General features: G+C 38.7%; 2 protein-coding genes and 1 pseudogene across 12 annotated transcripts in view; 1 reads left to right on the forward strand and 2 right to left on the reverse strand.

Moving 5' to 3' along the window:
• Positions 1-10,973, forward strand: part of PHC3 (polyhomeotic homolog 3) — a 77,163-nt gene extending 66,190 nt beyond the window's left edge. For all 7 annotated transcript variants that reach the window (XM_066346865.1, XM_066346868.1, XM_066346864.1 and 4 more), the window contains one exon: positions 1,594-10,973. In XM_066346865.1, coding sequence (XP_066202962.1) covers positions 1,594-1,748 — 155 coding nt within the window. In that variant the 3' untranslated portion in view covers positions 1,749-10,973. The remainder of the gene's footprint in view (positions 1-1,593) is intronic.
• Positions 5,658-23,982, reverse strand: part of GPR160 (G protein-coupled receptor 160) — a 46,886-nt gene continuing 28,561 nt past the window's right edge. For all 5 annotated transcript variants that reach the window (XM_066346878.1, XM_066346880.1, XM_066346879.1 and 2 more), the window contains 2 exons: positions 16,172-16,283; positions 5,658-13,603 (listed from right to left, as the gene is read on the reverse strand). In XM_066346878.1, coding sequence (XP_066202975.1) covers positions 12,526-13,533 — 1,008 coding nt within the window. In that variant the 5' untranslated portion in view covers positions 13,534-13,603; positions 16,172-16,283 and the 3' untranslated portion in view covers positions 5,658-12,525. The remainder of the gene's footprint in view (positions 13,604-16,171; positions 16,284-23,982) is intronic.
• LOC136379559 (large ribosomal subunit protein uL10 pseudogene) lies at positions 21,785-22,461 on the reverse strand (annotated as a pseudogene).

Below are 23,982 nucleotides of genomic sequence, written 5' to 3' on the forward strand. Positions count from 1 at the left end.
TATACATTTAGAGCCTATAGTGCTTTGTGCTTGGTGCTGGGGTTATAGGCATGACATCATTATCTATATAAACAAGAGAATGATACATTTACAATAGAAAGATAATCATTTCTACAAAGCTGTAGTATCCAATAGTGTAATGTAAGCATTTCCATTTTTTATCTTTTTCTTTGTTTTCTCTTAGAGTGCTAAGTCTAAGGAAGCTTCTACATTTTGCATTTTTTCCTCTCAGTTCCTTAATTAAAGAAACTTGCGGCCCTGGCCAGTTGGCTCAGTGGTAGAGCGTTGGCCTGGCGTGCAGGAATCCCGGGTTCGATTCCTGGCCAGGACACACAGGAGAAGCGCCCATCTGCTTCTCCACCCCTCCCCCTTTCCTTTCTCTCTGTCTCTCTCTTCCCCTCCCGCAGCCAAGGCTCCATTGGAGCAAAGTTGGCCTAGATGCTGAGGATGGCTCTGTGGCCTCTGCCTCGGGCGCTAGAATGGCTCTGGTTGCAACAGAGCGACGCCCCAGATGGGCACAGCATCGCCCCCTGGTGGGCATGCCGGGTGGATCCCGGTCGGGCGCATGCAGGAATCTGTCTGACTGCCTCCCAGTTTCCAACTTCAGAAAAATACAAAAGGGGGGAAAAAAAAAGAAACTTGCTAGTTTCTTTATACTTAGTGGCGAAGTTTAGTGAGTAACCTGACTGCAAAATTTGGTAGATAATAAAAACATTTGGGGTTAAAGTAGACGCTAACATTGTGTTTGTTACCGGATAAAGCACCTGGTTTAGATTGATAGCTAAAATATTGGTTACTTGGCAAGAGATTAGACAGCAAGCTCCTAATTTCAATTATGAATTGATGTTTCAAAAGTGGAGATGAGCCCAATGTTATTAAGATTTGAAGTTGAAATTATGAGTTGAGCAGCATTGCTGTAGAGCGAGCAAGCGAGCTATACTACAATCCGAATGGATTGGTTCTGTCCTGAGTGAACAAAAAAACTGTTGATGTGCTTGCCAGTTGAAGGTTGTAAATGAAAATAAGGCACAAGTGATAATGAAAATGGTACTCTGGTACATGAGAAAATATTTCTAAATCGTTAAATGACAGAACATTGTATTTTATTCCTTTGTACCTGTATGTGAAGGATATGTTATAGAAAGATAAGTTTATGAGATATAACTAGTTAATCTAAAGTCGTTATATGTGTGGCATCGTCTTTTTTGTGAAGATATACTAAATCTAGACTGATCAATCTGTACATTTTACCTGACTCTTACTAATTATTTCTATATTATTTTTAGAACAAGAATTCCCAGTAAAGTGCTTTACCTGGATTTTATATTAATTTTTATTTTCAGAATGCAAAGAAATACTATCTTCAGGAGTGAACCCAAGACTGCCATAAATAAACTTCATTTTTTTCTCAGCCTGTGTTTTACATCCTCAGACCCAACTAGAGCTCAGCCTGTGTTTTATATTCTCAGACCCAACGAGAGCTCAGCCTGTGTTTTACATTCTCAGACCCAGTGAGAGCACAGCTGTGACTATAGGAGTGACATCTAGTTGTTGTCTGTTGATTCTAACTTCTTTGCTTTCATCGAATTTCAGGCTGCCAGGATATCGCGGATGAGTTCAGAGCACAGGAGATTGATGGACAGGCCCTTCTCCTGCTAAAAGAAGACCATCTTATGAGTGCAATGAATATCAAGCTAGGCCCAGCCCTAAAGATCTGTGCACGCATCAACTCTCTGAAGGAATCTTAACAGGATCGTGAGGCTTTGAGATAACAGCAGTTTTACCCTTAAATGAACTTGTAAGGTAAAGGCTGAAGTTGGCCTAGAATATTATCGCTTACTGTGGTGGATAGCCAAGCACATTGGGATCTCCACATCAAAAGCTGAGATTTCTTCTACAGATATAATAATTCATCATACATTTTCATAATTAGCCAACATTGGCTAATTTTAATTTTATAGGTTACATACAGCATTGAAAGACTTGTTATAGAGGGCCATGATATTTTTCAAAGAAACGTGTTATAGTAGATAATTTTTTAATAAGTAATGTTTATCATTAATATAAAGAATCCTTTTAAAAGTAATTTAATGATTTACATTTCTCCTCTTTTGATCCTGTTCTGTTATACATTTTTCTACCCTATAAGTTTTCTATGGGTTGTCCTGAGAGATGATTTAGAAATAATTTAGGAATCCAGTGACACTGGAATTGTATGCAATGGGATAATGTGCATTTTAAAAAAACCATGTCTGTTAGAAAGTTGCTTTGTCTATAAAGAAGGATTGCATTCTAGCATGAGTAATACTGATCTACAGGTCAAATTTTGGCTACTATTTCAAACTTGACCTAGAATTTCGTGTATCTGAGAAAATTTTCTTCTTCATTTTTGTACATTTAGAGCAGTGGTTCTCAACAAAGGTCATTCTTTGCTGCCCAGGAGACATTTTGGTTCATAACTTGGAGAGTGAGGGAGGGTTGCTATTGATATCTTACACCCAAGGACAGGGATATTGCTATACGTGCATATAACGCACAGGATAGCCCTCCAACAAAGAGTTATGTGGTCCAAACTGTCAGTACTGGAGTGCCAAGGTTGAGAAACTCTGGTGTAGGAGTGATGAATGTTTCTCTTTTTTTACCCAAAGGGATACGTTATACAATGGAAATATTTCAGATAGCATCAATATTCTGCAGAAGTATTTTTCCCAGTATTTGCATACTAGAAAAGGAGGGGAAGCCATTAAACTGGTTGATAAAAGGGACTGAGATACAAATGATCTGACTCCCAGAAGATACTGATTCATATTATCGTTCTTATCTCTGTTTCTCTGTACTGATGGAGGCATAACCTTAGGAACCAGTGTACATACAACCTTTGCTGGCAAGGCAGTAGCTTGTAGCAGATATATGTGTTTGACCTTTGGAGTTTTTCTAATGAACATGATGGGTCTAGCTAGAAAACATATTCCTTTTCCTTACCTAAACCATTGCATGCTTTCTGCAAAGCACTTACCAAGTGGTGTCTCTTGGATAATGAGATCTAAGTTTGTATGTACATGGTTTAGGGGGGGAAATTTTAAAGCAAAACATTTCACTGAACAGTTAATGCTCTTTAGAGTTATGACACTAGAACAAAATTGTTGGGGGAGCCCTGAGAGTTTTGTAGCTCAATTTATATCACAAATTTGTTTTAAGCATTTTTCATCTCTGTACCATACAAAGGAAATGTTTTAGTAATCAAAGGAATATACATAGATATTTGGCAAATGTGGGAGAGAATCCGTGGGTTTCAGTCATTGTCACTGCTCTTTTCAACAAGATTATGTTGAGCTAGTAGAAGACTAAGGATGTCATTAAAGACATCACAGATATTTATCTTTTGGCTTTGTGTACATTAGAGAATGTTGATTATTTTTATACAAAAATACAGCGGGTAATTTTTTTAATCTTTAGATGCCTCTTGTTTGAATGTATGCTTTGTGGGATTCTTTTGTGTAGTATTTTTTTTTAAAAAAGATGTTTACTAATAGTTAGGTGTAGGATTAGAATGTGTAATATAGTATAAGGCTCATGTTTCAGACCTACAATAACTTGTAGTCTATGTTACTTATTTCTTTACATCACATTTTTAATTATTGGATAAAAGTTTCAAGTAAAGGTAGGTACTCTATAGTCAATTTGTCATTTATTAGCATTTAATCATAGTGACAGAGTTGTCATATGCTTGACTTTTTCCCTCATGTTGCATTTCAGAACACAGGTACAGGCTAAGCATTAGTAGGAAATGGTCCACTGATTGGGGGTGGGGCACAAAGAAAAATCTCCCTGGAATTAAAACTTTATCATAGATAATTCACAAACAATATAAAATTGATGGTTTGGGGATTGAGTTCCCTTACAATAGTGGTTACCTCCCATAAGTATATTATCTATAGCCTTCAAGGTGTTAGCTTTGAACTGTTATAGGTTCTCCTTTTATTTACACCCTCTTCTAATAACAGTCATTATGTACTTACTAAAAGCCGTGCCTAGCACTGTGTTAAGTATCCATGAAAGTTTACAAGAGGGTTTTCCGTTTGAGAGCACCTTATAATCTTAAATCTTATAATAATCTTAATGATAGTCTAGATCGTCTATGGTCCCCTCAAAACATACCAGAAGATAAACTTGGTTTTTTCAAGTGAGTCATTTTAGTCATTTTATTTAGAAATGGCTCATTTGCTTTGGTTCTTACCTTTGATACAGCTGTTTCTTTCAAGATGATTAAACGCTAACAGTGGGTGTCCACCTCTCTCCTGAGCTTTAAGCAGTTTTAGCATGATATGGGTGGGAAGAGGGCTGTTATTTTCACTATCCTTCATGTTATTGTTTTAGGATTTTGATTGAGAGGGAAGGACAAGAAGAAAGGGGATATGGTTAGTTCTTCCTGCCTTTGTTACTTAAGTTGGCATTTTCTAACTTTAAACTGATGCACTCTTTTTCCAATGAGGGGAAAAAAATAACGCTACAGGTTTGAAATTTTATTTGCTTTAAGCCATGTGTTTCTAAGAAAGTAAACAAGATAAGATAGCTGGTTTGTAAAGATTATTTTTATTTTATTTTTTGTAAAAATTATTTTTTACATGACGTGGATTTTCATCAAGCCTTGTATAGGGATGGGTCTGACATAGCTATGAAGCTTTGATTAAAGTCAGTATAGTATGAGACAGATTGCTGTCCCAAAACCTGTCACTTCTTAAGTGGCATTTAACTCTTTCCAAGATGGTACTTTTAATTTGCTGTGGCATCCTCTAAACAGACTTTCTTAGTCCCACTGTAAGGGCTGTCACCTAGTAGTAGAGAAGGTGGACTGGGAGGAAGGAATTTTAGTGAAGAAACTTGAGAATGCAAGAGAGGCAGACAAGAGACCTGCCACTTGTTAGTTTATCCCACTTCAACACTGAACAAATTTCTGCACTTTTGAAGTTAATATTCATGTTTTATCTAGTTTTAAATAGAAATTATTTTAAGTAGTCAACTTTTTTGTTTCCTGGGGTGTTGAAACACTTAGAACTGTATGAAAGTATTGTTATACCCATGCCTTTGACTATATAATTTTTGACATAGCTTATCTTCATATATCCAGTGCGAAATTACAGCCTGACATTTATTGAAGTACCAGTGTTAGGTTGAAATCTGTCATAGTATCCCGTATCACTGACGTGTTCAATTAAAAGTTAAGTCCCACTATTTGCATTTGCATGGCGCCACCATGGCCCAAGTGTGGTAGGGAGGCAATATATAGATTGTATAGTCTTAGGTTTTGTTTACATGTATGTAAACAATTTTGGAAAGAATAAACTATTATAGATGTATATTAGTGATGTATCCTCACAGCCTATCAAGGGGATGAAATCCCTGACTGGACGTTTTAAAGATCTATAATTCATTCCAAAACAGCCTGGTTATATTTTGTGGTTTGAAGATCTTCACCCTTAGTGAATGGCAAGAACACACGCTGCATGTGTACAGCTGGCATTGAGCACTACCTGATGATAGCATGAAAGAGCCTTACTCACCCCTGACCTCCCCTAAGCCTCCTCTATCCCTGGAAAAACTTAGCATGAAGTCTTTCTTCTTAAAGAGACCTTTACCTAATTGTGTGTGTGTGTGTGTGTGTGTGTGTGTGTGTGTGTGTGTGTGGTGGTGGTGGTGGTGGTGGTGGTGGTGGTGAGGTAACTGGGACAGGGCTTTCTAATACCTAACAGTCATGTTTTAATGAAACCTTAGGGCAGTGGAAACTGGCCCATCTATGCACAATGTTTGCTCAATCTGTTTCCTGTGCATTTTCTAGGGGAGAGGTTTTGAAGTGGAGGAGACAAACGGGAGGAAAAGCATTCCAGACCCAAGAGGATAGCACATTTAACTGAGTGAGGTTGTGTAGTCTAGATATGGCCTTCGATCGTTCACAATAACCCATTGTAATGGTTGGATCTCAGTTATAGCAATAACAGGTTATAGTTTTAGTATGTCGATATTTACCTGTAATCAAACTCAATTCTTTCACTCTTTAAAGTGACCCTGCTCTTAGGAGCATATTAAAAGTTCCAGTGATACATGTTAGTGATCTTTTACTTCTGAAAAAGGTGACAACTATTACAGTTGGAAAATATGTCAAAAACTCAAAGGTTAATCATTATAATATCAGAATTATTGAATATTCACTTTCAGATACCACAGTTGAATCAACCTTGTAGATTTTTATAAAGAAAAGCATTTTTAAGATTATATTTTATTTGCTAGGTTGTGTCTCAGACTAAGAATTGGATTACTAAGAGCTGTAAGTTTCTCTTTATCAGTGTGGATTTCAGTAAACACAAGCCTACCTCTATTTCTTTGATGCACAGTAGTGCGGATCATAAAATAAACTGTTTGATTCACATTTGTCAATATTGGTATTTTATGAATCTATTTAGAACATTTGATTTTATCTTTAAAGATTGTGATTCAATTTTTATAAGCACAAATACAGCATTAGGAAAAATAAATATGCAATTTTACTATAATTTAACCTATTAAAAGCTGTACACTTTAAAATAATTTTTGGGGAAGATATTCCTCTTTTGTTAGAAGTTCAGAAAATGTATCACTATATAATTTTCTTCAGAGCAGCAATACAAGCCATTTCTTCAATAAAAAAAATGTTAAATACTATGAGAAAGCTTTTTTTTTGCAAGTTGTAAAGCACTAAGGCAAATGTAATTTTTACCACCAGAGCAAAATGTTTGGCTTTTTCTGGACTTTCATTTTAGTCCACATACATGAAAAGGGAGTGGCCTCCCTTCTGCTCAGATCTGAAGCCCAGCTTCTCTACTGAGGACTGTCCCATTCTACTCTAACACATGAACCTTTCAAGTGCTGTTTATGGAACCTTTGGGAAATGTTTTCCACAAGTGTTTCATTTTCCCATTTTTATAGTTTATGAACATTTAATTTGATTTAAAGAGGACAGTGTTAATCTGAGATGCTAGAGAGGAGGTACACTAGAAAAATGTATTTTCTATTGTCTTTGAAGTACAGTTGCTTTCAGTGATACTGGTGGCGTAAATATGAATCCAAAGAAAGAAAACCTGTGCAAAGGTTTTTAAATGTATTGTTTAAAAGAAAGTAATGAGTGAATCTTAATTTGGAAGAAAAACAATCTATAAATTTAAAAGTTATGCTAACATGGCATAGTTTTAAAATTAAGAGTAATATAGTAAGTCCTTTTAAATCACCTATTTAAATTGACTCCAGTAATCTTCTTAAGGATTGATAGTAGCCACCATAATTGGTTTATAAATTATACTTTAGGGAATATTATCAGTGTTAAATCCGTGCTTTTTGGAGCTTTAAGTAATGGAGGTGAAGAAGTTGGTGTTTCTGAGGGGGTGGGGCTGGGGGTGAAATAAACCACAACCTAGCTTAGAAAGAAGGAACTTTTCATTGCAGTCTTGCCTCAAGCAAACCAGGAGTATCCATTGCTTAAAATATTTGTTTAGAGTGGTGGTAAAAGTCATAATTCTTTTTGCTTTAGGTAGTACTAAATAATCTTCTTCAATAGTTAAGTAATAGATGAACACAATCATTAAATTAATCTGATGAATGACTGGGCTTTTACATTCATTTGGTGAATTAGTTCTGTGTGACACTCCAGGAAGCTTTTAACCTGTTTCCTCTTATTCGAAATGTTGATTTTAGTTTAAATTATCTCTATGGTTCCTCCCAGCTCTAAAACGATTATTCTAGGCCACTAGTGGGGTGTTTTTTTTTGTTTGTTTGTTTGTTTGTGTTTTTTTTTGTATTTTTCTGAAGCTAGAAACGGGGAGAGACAGTCAGACAGACTCCCGCATGCGCCCGACCAGGATCCACCCGGCACGCTCACCAGGGGGCGACGCTCTGCCCACCAGGGGGCGATGCTCTGCCCCTCCAGGGCGTTGCTCTGCCGCGACCAGAACCACTCTAGCGCCTGGGGCAGAGGCCAAGGAGCCATCCCCAGCGCCTGGGCCATCTTTGCTCCAATGGAGTCTTGGCTGCGGGAGGGGAAGAGAGAGACAGAGAGGAAGGAGAGGGGGGTGGAGAAGCAAATGGGCGCTTCTCCTATGTGCCCTGGCTGGGAATTGAACCCGGGTCCCCCGCACACCAGGCCGACGCTCTACCGCTGAGCCAACCGGCCAGGGCCTAGTGGGGTGTTTTTAAGTTGCTTCTACTTAATTCTCATTTCCTTTTTCACGGTTAATTTCATACGTCAGAACTATTGCTAAACAATAATTATTAAGCGTTATTTCCTGGGTCATCTAGTCTTAGCTGGACTAAGGAATAAGGCAGAAAATTCAAACAGACAAGCAAATGAGTACATTTTTATAATGTTAGTTAACCACGGAATGAATATATGAACACATATGCATTATCATTCAGACATTTATCCACTCATTTAGCAAACCATGTGAACGCCTACTATGTGCAGTGTGCATGAGTTAAGGAACTGGTTAAAAGTAAACAGAACTTCCCAAACAAAATTTTTATTCTAGTTTAAACAGACCTGGACAGAATTATTATTACTTAATGTATGAATGTATAGATGGGACTGAGGGAATTTTTGCATGCACTGGCAGAAGGATTAGGCTAGATACATCCTAGAGGTCTGAGTGAATCATGTCAATTCATGTAACATTTCACATACTAAACATCAATCAGTTGTATGCCTATTTAGGTTATAAGACTAAGGGTACCAACATTAAGGATTTATATTTTGAGGCTGCTATGACAGCCCATGTTCCTAAGAATTATTTTGACATTTATTCCTGAGTTGCTATGCAAGGTATATGTCAGAATGAGAGAGAGAAGCTGGTGCTGAGTTACTGTTCATTTCAACTACTGAAGCTGTACACCCAGTGTTGACAGTGAAATGATTATCTAAGACTGAAAAATCGCAAGAGATCACTGAATGGCTTTGTTATTTTTAAATTTTGTTTGGGTTTTTATTTATTTTTAAAGCAAGAAAGATTGCATAAAATAAATTTTATTACAAATATCCTTCTTAGAAAGCACATGTCACATAGTAAAAGGGTTTCCTTTAAAAGGCAGAACTAGTAAACATCAAAGAATTACATGTTTAATTAATTTGACAAATATTTAGGGAGTAAGCATTGAGTGGGGTCATTAACTGGATAGAGAGTCCTTCTCACCTTAGGATTCTGCAAATTACATTGTAATTCCTGTTGCCACAGCTTTACACATTAACAGATTGCTTGATACTAACATTCTCTATAAGGATAAAAAAAAGAAAATATTAATATATATTTTTTTAATTTTAGTGAGAGGAAGGGAGGCAGAGACAGACTCCTGCATGTGCCCCAACCAGGACCCACCCAGCAAGCCCACTTGGGGGCATTGCTCTGCCCATCTGGGGCCCTTGCTCCGTTGCAACCGGGGCCATTCTAGCACCTGAGGTGGAGGCCATGGAGCCTAGGGCCAGCTCACTCCAATCAAGCCATAGCTGTAGGAGGGGTGGAGAAGAGAGAGAGAGAGAAGTGAGAGGAGTGGAAAAGCAGATGGGTATTTCTCCTGTGTGCCCTGGCTGGGTATCGAACCTGGGACATCTACATGTTGGGCTGATTCTCTACCACTGAGCCAACCAGCCAGGGCCTGAAAATAGGTAATATTAAAAAGACCTTTTATGCATCACAGTCATAGGTTCTTATAGCAGGAAAATGTCCAAATACATGTTGGGATTAGAATCTGTAACAAATTCATTAAAAATAGGAACACTGACATCCAAGTAACCAGTAGTCTGGGTTTAAAATTCTTTTCCATGGCACTGTTTAAAATTACTTTAATTTCAACTTACCCAATTAAAAATATTTTACGTGTTAAAATATACTATATATTGCATAAATACTTTTTGTATATGTATTCTTAATATTTAAAGTCAGTGGAGTGTGCAAGGATGGTATAATTTTGGACATCTAACTTCCAATACAACCAGATTCCCAATCACCTTATTCAAAAGCATGGTCCCAAAGCAAGTCCCCAAAACTCCTCCAAGTCCGGCATGGGCTGGTGGGCGGGTTGGAACTGCAGACAGCAGCGTGGGATGGATGCTGACTGCCATGACTGACACGGAGGCCAACCATTTCGGGCCTCTTGCTTATTACATTTTTTGTTTTTCACAAAGGCAAATTGTAGTGATAAATTGTTTTAAAAAAGATGAATATTTGATGCTTCCAGCACGTTAACTCATTTTTTTTTACTCCTTTTGGTTCTTCACATTGTTCTAAAATAGGACTTTGATATTAAAACCTCAAAAGCTCATCTACCCATGATGAACTGAGCATCACCAAGGGGAAAAAACACATTTTTTATCTTTACAGAAAACAAATGTTAAACTTATATATAGATGTATTCTTTACATTGGATATTGTATTAAAGTCCTCCTTACAGGAAATTAAATAGTTTTAGCACTCTTAGCATTAGTGTTCCTAGATTGGTGTCTATAGCTACAGTTTTCAAATGTATAACCTGAAAATGAAGCTAAATTTGCATTTTAAGAGCACACCATGATCTATGTAAAAAGATTGTCCATTTGGTGTATTTTTTTAAAAAAATGATAAGGCACTTTGATATTAACAAGTAGCACGTGTATTAATTTTAGATTTTCCTGTTTGTTGTGTCTGTATTCAGTGAAGTAAAATTAAGCATTCAAATGTTTGTTGGTGGCAACATTAACTGTTAAATTAAAGCACCTTATACTCTGCTGCTTAAATTTGCTTGTAATTGCACCTGTGTTACCTGCACATTTTCACATATTGTTGTAACATTGCTTCATGTGGGTCTGGATGGAAGCTTAGTGGGTCTGCAGGATCGTTTATTTATATTGTTTATAATTCCATAATATATTGTAGGCCAGCTGTTAAGTTCATTTCTTTACAAATAAAAGCCTCTTCCATTTGGCTGGTCTATTGAATAATTTCATTTTTTAATTTAAGCTTATGAGGCATGGAAAATACTCTTAAAGTGAACAAACAAAAATCTTAGTAAGGGGTTTGAAATAGTTATAAATTTTCCTGATTTAAATCTGCAGATTAAATTTCTACTAATTAAGTGCAATATAATTTTAAATACTTCAGTTCCATGTTATGGCCAATTAGAAAGCAATACATTCAGAGGGTCAGGTTTAGACATTGACAGATTAGAGCAGTGGTAGTCAACCTGGTCCTTACCGCCCACTAGTGGGCGTTCCACCTTTCATGGTGGGCGGTAGCGGAGCAACCAAAGTATAATATATAAATAAAAAAATTTAGCTATAGTAAGTTGTTTTATAAAGGTTTATTCTGCCAAACTTAGCGAAAATCCAACATAAAGTACTTGGTAAGTAATTATTATTATATGCTTTAACTTGCTGTAACTCTGCTTTATAAATTTTATAAAGTAAAGTTACTTCCCTACTTTATAAATCTCCATTACTGTGGAAGCGGTGGGCGGTTAGAAAATTTTACTTCTAACAGAGATACAAAAGTGGGCGGTAGGTATAAAAAGGTTGACTACCCCTGTATTAGACAATGACCATGTAGTTCAATTTAATTTACAAAGTGACTTCACATTATTTGCCAGATTCCTTTACTCCAGTAGTTCTCAGCCCAGGACAGTTTTGTCCACCATGGGGAGGTTGGCATTGTCTGTAGCTATTTTGATTGTCATAACTGGGGACGAATCAAAATTGGTGCCACTGACATCTACTGGGAGGAGGGCATGGATGCTACTAAACATCACACAATACACAGGGCAGTCTCCACAAAGAATTACTCAACCCAAAAAATCAACAGTGAAGATAAGGAACCCTACTTTAATTTACGGTGACACACTGCCAATGTAATTATGATATGACATGCAAGTGACATGTAAGTTGTAACTGAAAATAAATCTGATATGCCATGGAAAGAGACCTTGTCACTACTCCCAGTTCTGTAAGATAACCCGCTGAAACTTTGCTTCCAGAAATATTTACATTAAGAACAGAGATGTATTTTTTTAATTAGCTAAATTTAAATTGAGTTCATCTTCCCCTTGAAGACTATTTATAACAAATCATTTTAAAGATCTTGATTTATCTGCTCTCAATTTAATAAAAATGTTTGTTTAAGTTTGTATCAAAGTTGTCAGTGAATCTCGATTTATGTAACAATTAGCATCCCATAGTTTTTTTGGATAATATCAACATCAGTATGGCCAAATGTTGACTCATTTCACTTCTGTGTTAACATTTGTAACATGCAGTTTTGCTGAACAGGTATAAAATTGTTTTCTTGGAATTATCTTGTTAAGAAACAAACAAAAAGATAATATCATAGCCCCAAACTACACATTCTGAAAAAGTATGAACATGGTACGGGGAAAGCTGAGGGAGGCTTTCAGTTCATTCTTTTTATGTCCTGAGTTGTCATTCTTTCTGGTTTATAAAGTTATGATTCTTATCATAGCTGTACATTTTAACATGGAAACATATTAACAAATTATTATTGATATAGGCTTTTCAATTTGCTCGAGATTATGAATTGCAAGTGGAATGAAGCAGCATTTCCAGTTGACAAATGGATCCACAGGTAATGCCATGTCTCTTAAATCAAGCTTGTGACAGTTAAACCAGTAAACTGTAGCAATGAGAAAACTATTGACAAAGTACAACCACGGAATGTTCATCTCAATATATGCTGGAATCTGTACTTTAAATAAAAGGATAATTATTTGAAGTAGCACAAATGGTAACCAGGTACCGAGAAAACAGACAATGAACTTGGGCAACAGTGTTTTTTTAGAGTTCATAGTATAACCAGAGTGGGATGAATAGGGAAAATATAGGATAGTCTCATTCATATAGGAAGTTATCCTAATAGCCTGTACCAAAGTAATAACTTCTGACCAAGAAGTTATAAAAACCATAAATAAAATCATCACTACTGAAAATGACAGCCAGTAACTTTGAATGCTGACGTAGAAAGGACATTGATAAGAATAAATATTCTGTGCCTTCAGATTTTGGTAGATGGCTGGATTTCCCAAAACGTAAGTGAAGACTGAAATCCAAATTACAGTTACTGTAAAGAAATAAAATAATTTCTTAAATGGAAAGTTGGTTTTACAGAAATGCAGATGGTAATCTATACAAGCTATCAGGAAAACTGGATAATACAAAAAGCCATAAGTAAAAGAAATAATTTGAGTGAACAAGCAGATGTGATATTTTGTAAACCTAATGCCTAAAAGTACAACATCACTGAAGTAGGATATAATGGAAATGTTTACCAAAAGTAAAAGATCAATGAAAGCTAGCGAAATGCAAAAATATTCCATAAAATTTTGATAGGTGGTTTTTCTTCTCATTCCCAGTGTGAGGATGTTTAGTAATATTTTCCCAAGCATAATGAAGACTAGCAGACAGTTACCACCTAGGGGCTGATTTGTTTGATGTAACTGGTACTGAGAAGAGCAGTTCTCGGAACAAAGAGCAGTCATATTTTTAGTTAAACTTCAGAAGGCCTGCTGACATATAGAATAAAATACTTCTTCATTTTATTTTCCATCCCTGCAAAGAAAAGTGAAAAAAATCTTGATGTTATTTTGATTCTATCTTTGACTTTTCTTTTTAATGACTGATTTTAGCAAGAAAGACAGAGAGACAGGAACACTGTTCTGTTCTTATATGTGCCCTGACCAGGGATCGAACCAGCAACCTCTCTGCTTTGGAACAGTGCTCTAACCAACTGAGCTATCAGTCTAGAGCTGATTCTATCTCTATTTTAAAACTTTACAAGACAAACACCTCGATTCTCAAAATCTAGTTTAATCCAATCATTTCCACAAATAATTATCTGAGAGGAATTTATATTTCTCATAAACCAATACAGGCCTGAACAGGTGGTGGCGCAGTGGATAGAGCGCTGGACTGGGATGTGGAGGACCCAGGTTTGAGACCCCGAGGCCACCAGCTTGAGCGCGGGCTCATCTGGCTTGAGCAAAAAAAAACACCCCAAAACCAAAAACTCACCAGCTTGGACCCAAGGTTGCTGGCTCGAGCAAGGGGTTACTCTGTCTGCTGAAGGCCCGCGGTCAAGGCACATATGAGAAAGCAATCAATGAACAACTAAGGTGTCGCAACGAAAAACAGATGATGAAGGCCTCTCATCTCTCTCTCCGTTCCTGTCTGTCTATCCCTTTCTACCCCTCTCTCTGTCCCTGTAAAAAAAAAAAGAAATACAGAATATGGCCTGGCCGGGTGGTGGCACAGCAGATGGAACGTTGTACTGGGATGCGGAGGACCCAGGTTTGAGACCCCGAGGTCGCCAGCTTGAGCGCGGGCTCATCTGGTTTGAGCAAAGCTCACCAGCTTGGACCCAAGGTTGCTGGCTCGAGCAAGAGGTTACTCGGTCTGCTGCTGCCCCACGGTCAAGGCACATATGAAAAAGCAATCAATGAACAACTAAGGTGTCACAACAAAAAACTAATGATTGATGCTTTTCATCTCTCTCTGTTCCTGCCTGTCTGTCCCTGTCTATCCCTCTTTCTGACTCTCTCTCTGTCTCTGTAAAAAAAAAAACAAAACAAAAAAAAAACAAACAAACAAAAAAACAATACGGAATATGAAGAATTAATATGTAGACTTGGGTCATTTTTTTTAGATACTGATTGTTCAGAACTCCCAGTTCCAAAATCAAAATGTTATATATAAATTACTAAAACTTCCATAAGTACGTTAGTAACTTGTAAAAAGACAAAATACTTTCAACTACTGGAACAGAAACACAGGCTAAAAGTAGCAGCCTGTAGCTAATCCCCAGAACAATCACTGATAGCTATTAACAGAGTCCCACTGACTCAAAATGATGTTAACCTTACCCATCCACCCCTCCTTTTGTCTTTCTGTCAGTGAAATAGATGCAGTGCTAATGGGGCCCTCTAGTATAGCAGTTTTCAAATATGTTTTAGCTACAGGATCATCATTCAGATTAAATCTCTGAAGCTCAAAGATATGGAAGGTTCAGCTGGAAATAATGGAAACACTGGTAAAGGCAAGAAAGATTTATCTTCCAGATATGATCTTTCAGGTGAGGCACCTAGAGAGATGAGAGTCTACAGGGAAGGAACGGGCCAGGCCGAGTCAGCAAAGGTGCAGGAAGTGGAGGAGGATCAGCTACAGCCATCACTTTTTACCCTATGTTCTCGATAAACCACTAAAAGTATTCAAGATTGAAAGATTTTGTTCTTTAAACCAGTGGTCCCCAACCCCTGGGCTGCGGACCGGTACTGGTCCGCAGAGAAAGAATAAATAACTTACATTATTTTCGTTTTATTTATATTTAAGTCTGAACGATGTTTTATTTTTAAAAAATGACCAGATTCCGTTACATCGTCTAAGACTCACTCGATGCTTGTCTCGTAAGTTCGACAATTATATTTAAAAATACCAGTTTTTACGCCGGTTGCATAATTTTATTTTGTGCATTTATCCATCCCACCCTAAAGGCCAGTCCGTGAAAATATTTTCTGACATTAAACCGGTCCGTGGCCCAAAAAAGGTTGGGGACCACTGCTTTAAACAACACCCACCCCAACCCCCAACCCCAGACAAGACAAAAATCCTTTGATAGGCCACTCCTGAATTTTCCCTTGAAAAAATGTTCACATTAACTTCAGGGATTCAGAGATTTATAAGATATGGTTCCTTTCCTAAACAATTTTTTTAAACTGTATTTTTTGCTCCATAAGACGCACCTGACATAAGACACCCCCTAGGGTTTTAAGGAGGAAAATAAGAAAGAATATATTCTGAACCAAATGGAGTGTTAAAGTATTTAATAAAATACCATATTTTTTGCTCCATGAGATGCATGGGCATTTCCCCTCCACTTTTTGGGGGAAAAGTGTGTCTTAGGGAGCAAAAACTAGGGTACTTATGAATCAACACATACTGCTTCCATTACAACTTAAAAAGCTCATGTGAGAGTCCTTTTCAAGGCACCTTTGGGCTTTGTGGTTTGACCAGTTTAGAAGTATTAGCAAGGCCTGAAGGCAGCAAACCGGGTTTTCTTTTCACTGACCAGTTTCTGCTCTTCTGTTTATTAACACCCTAATTCCTAACAACACACATACTTACTCTGCTTTCTCCAACAGGTCTTTCTCAGCTGATGACCATCTTATTTCAGTTTAATGCCTTCAATGATCTTACTTTTGGATCCTAGCATTCCAAAATGCCACACGAATAAGCTCTGTGTGAAAGACAGAAAATAAAAATAACCATCATTTATAGCTCTTAGTGACTGCATTTTGGAATAATTGGCTCCAGATCTCTGTTTAGAAAAACTGAAATTTGCTGTGGGATTAGAGCCAATAACTAACTGCTTAAGATCTTTTCTCCAGCAATAGAAAGAAAGAGGATACTTAGATTAAAAGTCCAGCAAAGACCCTGGGACAGGGTGCATGTAACATGACCTCTAAAGAAGTCTTGTTTTGGCCCTGGCCGGTTGGCTCAGTGGTGGAGCGTCGGCCTGGCGTGCAGAAGTCCTGGGTTCGATTCCTGGCCAGGGCAAACAGGAGAAGAGCCCATCTACTTCTCCACCCCTCCCCCTCTCCTTCCTCTCTGTCTCTCTCTTCCCCTCCCGCAGCCGAGGCTCCATTGGAGCAAAGATGGCCCAGGCGCTGGGGATGGCTCCTTGGCCTCTGCCCCAGGCGCTAGAGTGGCTCTGGTTGCAACGGAGCGACGCCCCGGAGAGACAGAGCATCGCCCCCTGATGGGCAGAGCGTCACCCCCTGGTGGGCGTGCCGGGTGGATCCCGGTCAGGCGCATGCCGGAGTCTGACTGACTGTCTCTCCCCGTTTCTAGCTTCAGAAAAATACCAAAAAAAAAAAAAAGTCTTGCTTAGACTGCAGTTTTCACCCACAAGTTTTGGGGTGTAAACTAGCAGTTCTCCTCACACCTGTTAGATTAGCTATTATCAACAAGACAGGTAATAAGTGCTGGAGAGGTTGTGGAGAAAAAGGAACCCTCATCCACTGTTGGTGGGAATGTAAAGTATGGAAGAAAGTATGGTGGTTCCTCAAAAAACTAAGAATAGAACTACCATATGACCCAGCAATCCCTCTACTGGATATATACCCCCAAAACTCAAAAAAATTAGTACATAAAGATGTGCACCTCCATGTTCATTGCAGCATTATTCACAGTGGCCAAGACATGGACACAACCAAAAAGCCCTTCAATAGAGGATTGGATAAAGAAGATGTGGTACATATACACTATGGAATACTACTCAGCCATAAGAAATGATGACATCAGATCATTTACAACAACATGGATGGACCATGATAACATTATATGGAGTGAAATAAGCAAATCAGAAAAAGCTAAAACTTGTATGATTCCATACATAGGTGGGACATAAAATTGAGAGTGCAGTGGTTACCAGAGGGAGGGGAAGGGGTAGAGGATTGGGGGAAGGGTGGGACATAAAGAAGGACAAATATAAGGTGACGGAGGATGATTTGACTTTGGGTGGTGGGTATACAACATAATTGACTGCCCAAATGATGTGGAGATATTTGCCCAAAATCTATATGCTCTAGTTGACCGATGTCACCTGTTAAATTTAATCATCTAAATAAAAACAAAAAACTAGCATTCTCATAGTTTGGTTATAGGACCTTTTGACACATTGCATGTAAACATAAGTCGCGTTTTTTAAAATAAAAAATTACTATGTTCTCTCAAACCGGAAAATGTAATGAGCATAGTGGCATTGTTTCACATCTCACAAACTGCTTTGGTGTCTGGCTCAATAGCAGACAGCTGAATTCTCATCTATATTTATTTATTTTTTTAAAAATAAATTTTTTATTAATTTTAATGGGGTGACATCAACAAATCAGGGTACATATGTTCAAAGAAAACATGTCCAGGTTATCTTGTCAATCAATTATTTTGCATACCCATCACCCAAAGTCAGATTGTCCTCCGTCACCTTCCATCTAGTCTTCTTTGTGCCCCTCCCCCTCCCCCTTCCCCTCTCCCTCCATTCCCCCCCAATCACCACACTCTTGTCCATGTCTCTTAGTCTCATTTTTATGTCCCACCTACGTATGGAATAATGCAGTTCTTGGTTTTTTCTGATTTACTTATTTCACTCCGTATAATGTTATCAAGATCCCACCATTTTGTTGTAAATGGTCCGATGTCATCATTTCTTATGGCTGAGTAGTATTCCATAATGTATATGTACCATATCTTCTTTATCCAGTCATCTATTGAAGGGTTTTTTGGTTGTTTACATGTCTTGGCTACTGTGAACAATGCTGCAATGAACATGGGGGCTGCATGTGTCTTTACGTATCAGTATTTCTGAGTTTTGGGTGTATATATCCAGTAGAGGGATTGCTGGGTCATAAGGTAGTTCTATTTTCAGTTTTTTGAGGAACCACCATACTTTCTTTCATAATGGTTGTACTACTTTACATTTCCACCAACGGTGAATGAGGGTTCCTTTTTCTCCACAGCCTCTCCAACATTTGCTATTATTACCTGTCTTGTTGATAATAGCTAATCGAACAGGTGTGAGGTGGTATCTCGTAGTTTTGATTTGCATTTCTCTAATAACTAATGAAGATGAGCATCTTTTCATATATCTGTTGGCCATTTGTATTTCTTCCTGGGAGAAGTGTCTGTTCATGTCCTCTTCCCATTTTTTTATTGGATTGTTTGTTTGTTGTTGAGTTTTATGAGTTCTTTGTATATTTTGGATGTTAGGCCCTTATCTGAGCTGTTGTTTGAAAATATCATTTCCCATTTAGTTGGCTGTCTGTTTATTTTGTTGTCAGTTTCTCTTGCTGAGCAAAAACTTCTTAGTCTGATGTAGTCCCATTCATTTATCTTTGCCTTTACTTCCCTTGCCTTTGGAGTCAAATTCCTAAAATGCTCTTTAAAATTAAGGTCCATGAGTTTAGAACCTATGTCGTCTTCTATGTACTTCATTGTTTCAGGTCTTATATTTAGGTCTTTGATCCATTTTGAATTAATTTTAGTACAGGGGGACAAACTGTAGTAGAGTTTCATTCTTATGCACGTAGCTTTCCAGTTTTCCCAGCACCATTTGTTGAAGAGGCTTTCTTTTCTCCATTGTCTGTTGTTGGCCCCTTTACCAAAAATTATTTGACCATATATATGTGGTTTTATTTCTGGACCTTCTATTCTGTTCCATTGGTCTGAGTGTCTATTTTTCTGCCAGTAGCATGCTGTTTTAATTGTCATGGCTCTATAATATACTTTGAACTCAGGTATTGTAATGCCCCCAGCTTCATTCTTTTTCTTTAGGATTGCTTTGGCTATTTGGGTTTTTTTATAGTTCCATATAAATCTGATGATTTTTTGTTCCATTTCTTTAAAAAATGTAATTGGGCCCTGGCCGGTTGGCTCAGCGGTAGAGCGTCGGCCTGGCATGCGGGGGACCCGGGTTTGATTCCCGGCCAGGGCACACAGGAGAAGTGCCCATTTGCTTCTCCACCCCCCCTCCTTCCTCTCTGTCTCTCTCTTCCCCTCCCACAGCCAAGGCTCCATTGGAGCAAAGATGGCCCGGGCGCTGGGGATGGCTCCTTGGCCTCTGTCCGGGGCGCTAGAGTGGCTCTGGTCGCGGCAGAGCGACCTCCCCCCCCCCCAGGGGCAGAGCATCGCCCCCTGGTGGGCGTGCCGGGTGGATCCTGGTTGGGCGCATGCGGGAGTCTGTCTGACTGTCTCTCCCAGTTTCCAGCTTCAGAAAAATACAAAAAAACAAAAAAAAAAAACCAAAGAAAAAATGTAATTGGAATTTTGATGGGAATTGCATTAAATGTGTATATTGTTTTGGGTAATATGGCCATCTTGATTATATTTATTCTTCCTATCCAAGAACAAGGAATGTTTTTCCATCTCATTGTATCTTTTTCGATTTCCCTTAACAATGCTTTGTAGTTTTCATTATATAGGTCCTTTACATTCTTTGTTTATTCCTAGGTATTTTATTTTTTTTGTTGCAATCGTGAAGGGGATTATTTTTTTGAGTTCGTTCTCTAATGTGTCACTGTTGGCATATAGAAAGGCTATGGACTTTTGTATATTAATTTTGTATCCTGTGACCTTACTGTATTGGCTTATTGTTTCTAGTAGTCTTTTTGTAGATTCTTTGGGGTTTTGATGTATAGGATCATATCATCTGCAAAAAAGTGATACCTTTATGTCTTCTTTTCCGATATGATGCCTTTTATTTCTCTATCTTGTCTGATTGCTCTGGCTAGAACCTCTAGTACCACATTAAATAAGAGTGGAGAGAGTGGACAACCCTGTCTTGTTCCTGATTTAAGGGGGAAAGCCTTCAGTTTTGTGCCATTTAATATGATGTTAGCTGATGGTTTATCATATATGGCCTTTATCACGTTGAGATATTTTCCTTCTATATCCATTTGTTGAGAGTCTTAAACATAAAATTGTGTTGTATTTTATCGAATGCCTTTTCTGCATCTATTGATAAGATCATGTGGTTTTTATTCTTCGTTTTGTTGATATGGTATATTATGTTAACCGTTTTACGTATGTTGAACCATCCTTGAGATTCTGGGATGAATCCCACTTGATCATGATGTATTATATTTTTAATATGTTGTTGTATTCGATTTGCTAGTATTTTGTTTAGTATTTTAGCATCTGTATTTGTTAGAGATATTGGTCTGTAGTTTTCTTTTTTTGTGCCGTCCTTGCCCGGTTTCAGTATGAGGGTTATGTTGGCCTCCTAAAATGTGTTTGGAAGTATTGCTTCTTCTTCAATTTTTTGGAAGACTTTGAGTAGAATAGGAACCAAGTCGTCTTTGAATGTTTGATAGACTTCGCTAGTATAACCGTCTGGGCTTGGACTTTTATTTTTGGGGAGGTTTTTAATAGTTTTTTCTATTTCTTCCCTACTAATTGGTCTGTTTAGGCTTTCTGCTGCTTCTTGACTCAGTCTCGGAAGGTTGTATTGTTCTAGGAATTTATCCATTTCTTCTAGATTGTTGAATTTAGTGGCATAAAGTTTTTCATAGTATTCTACAATAATTCTTTGTATATCTATGTCTGTGGTGATTTCTCCTCTTTCATTTGGATTTTGTTTATATGAGTCCTTTCTCTTTTTTCCTTGGTGAGTCTTGCCAAGAGTTTGTCAATTTTGTTGATCTTTTCAAAGAACCAGCACCTTGCTTTATTAAATTTTTCTATAGTTTTTCTGTTCTCTATTTCATTTATTTCTGCTCTGATTTTTATTATCTCCTTTCTTCAGCTGGTTTTGGGTTGTCTTTGTTCTTCTTTTTCCAGTTCCTTAAGGTGTGAAGTTAAGTGGTTCACTTGGGCTCTCTCTTGTTTGTTCACATAGGCCTGAAGTGATATGAACTTCCCTCTTATCACTGCTTTTGCTGCATCCAAGAGATTCTGATATGTCATATTGTCATTTTCATTTGTCTGTATAAGTCTTTCGATCTCTGTGCTTATTGAAGAGGGTATTTAAAACAACAGAAAATAAGAAAGTGCTCTTGGAAAATAAAAATATGATGGCAGAAATTATAAAATGAATAAAACAGTTAGAAAAGGAAATGCAAGATCCCTCCCAAAAAACACAGAACAAGAAGACAGAGAAAAGGCTAAGAAAATTAGAGAACGAATCCAGCAGATGCAAAATCTGAATAATGAGTGTCACCGAGAGAGACAGGAAAAGACAATTCACAAACAGGAGAACGGGCTATTAGACATGAAAAGGGAGTCTGCATCACTCATAAAAACTTTTTTTGAAAACTCAGAAATTGAAAGAGCACTGTCTGAGAGAGAAGGTGGTGGCTGTGCCAGTGTCAAACACCTGCCGGCTGGTCCCCAGGGGGAAGGGCGTGTCCATTCAGCAGGCTCCTGCCTGCCTGTGGCTTTGCTGGCTCCCGCTTTGTCTCCAGGCTTAATCAGCAGCATGTCACTCAGAGTTTTAGTGGCGATGACGAAAGCCTGGAAGGAGGCCTTCTCAGGCCCCAGACCAGCATCTGCTGTGGCACAGTGACTTCACATGGGGAAATGGTGCCCGCACCCGCTCTGGAGGACACCTCACTGGCCAGCAGCATGTCACTGATCTCAGTGAGGTCCTCCATGGTGAACACACAGCCCACATTCTCCTGGATGTGAGGCAGTTTCTCCAGAGCAATTGTTTCCCAGATGCCCCCCAGGGCCTTGCATATCATGGTGGCCTCACACATCAGCACCATGGCCTTCCTGCAGTGGGACGTGTGGGTCGGCCACATCTGCTTGGAGCCCACACTGTCTGCTCCCACAGTGAAGCATTCTGGACAATCACCCAGAAGCTGGGTGAGCCTAAGGAAGCAGTTGGACTTCCAGGTCACCCTATCTTTCCTGGGCATCACAGATTGCCATGCAGGGTTTGACAGTGACATCTTTCTCAGCAGTGTGTTACAGTAACAAGAGCAACACACTAGATTTTTCAAAGACTCTAGGCCAGTCATCTGGTAGAATATTGCACAATCTGGATTTGTCCATGTATAATAATTGCTGCTTCAGTATTAGATGAACATTCCCCACAGGAATACTATCTGTATTCATCCCATTATGCCCTTTTGTCTCATTACTGCTCATGTGAAGTTAGATCATCTAATTAAGGAGGTGTCTGCCATTTATCTATTGTATGGTACCTTCTCCCTTATGTGATCAAAAAGTAATCTCCAGGGTAATGCCTTCAGGCTGTTAGACTGTGCTGTTCCACAGCAAATTGTCACCGAAGTTTCAGTATCTACTTACCATCCTTACTGGAATCTATTATCATCTTGGGAATTACAAAACAGTGATTTTCTTTTTTCTTTTTTTTTTTTTTTGTATTTTTCTGAAGCTGGAAACGGGGAGAGACAGTCAGACAGACTCCCGCATGCGCCCGACCGGGATCCACCCGGCACGCCCACCAGGGGCGACACTCTGCCCACCAGGGGGCCATGCTCTGCCCCTCCGGGGCGTCGCTCTGCGGCGACCAGAGCCACTCTAGCGCCTGGGGCAGAGGCCAAGGAGCCATCCCCAGCGCCCGGGCCATCTTTGCTCCAATGGAGCCTTGGCTGCGGGAGGGGAAGAGAGAGACAGAGAGGAAGGAGGGGGGGGGCGGGGGTGGAGAAGCAAATGGGCACTTCTCCTATGTGCCCTGGCCGGGAATCGAACCCGGGTCCCCCGCACGCCAGGCCGATGCTCTACCGCTGAGCCAACCGGCCAGGGCCAAAACAGTGATTTTCTAAGTCTATAATTCCTTCTGCTTTTACCAGCTGGCAATTTTTCCCCTGGAGATATACTCTGGATTCACGGACTTACTTTTATTTTGTGTTATAATCACTGCCACCCTTATTCTTTTGAATGCCTAAGTTTCCCCAAACTCATCCTCTAAGAGATTCTTCAAGCTGGCCTCTGGGTCCTCTTCACACATCCCCGTCTTTAAACAATTGTTTTCAGATCCACCCAGGGACCTGATAACCATCCTGGACTGTTACATGGGAAAAATTAACTCATACTGGATTTGAGCCATTACATTGTGGTCTAATTTTTAAAGCATTTTAGCCCATCCTACTTAATACAAAGTACTTCTAACTGTTCTTTTTCGTAGCCCTCCATCCTTGCTGTATATGTCCGTGCTTCTCTTGCAAAATTTTTGTCCACTGTAAGCCTTCATTGTATCTTGTGCCTGTTCCCAGCCTCATATAAATATTCTTATACAGGTCACTGACTTACATAACATGGTATTCTGCATAGACTTATATTATAGTTATTGATGGTTCATCAATGACCTTGTGAGTCACCATGGCTCAGGAGCTTTTATCAGCTGGGAACAGGCACAGAGGCAATCATTCTCCATTTTGAATTTCCTACTTACAAAATTAATTAGCCTTCAT

This window comes from Saccopteryx leptura, chromosome 8 (genome assembly GCF_036850995.1).
Source record: "Saccopteryx leptura isolate mSacLep1 chromosome 8, mSacLep1_pri_phased_curated, whole genome shotgun sequence".
Lineage (NCBI taxonomy): Eukaryota > Metazoa > Chordata > Mammalia > Chiroptera > Emballonuridae > Saccopteryx > Saccopteryx leptura.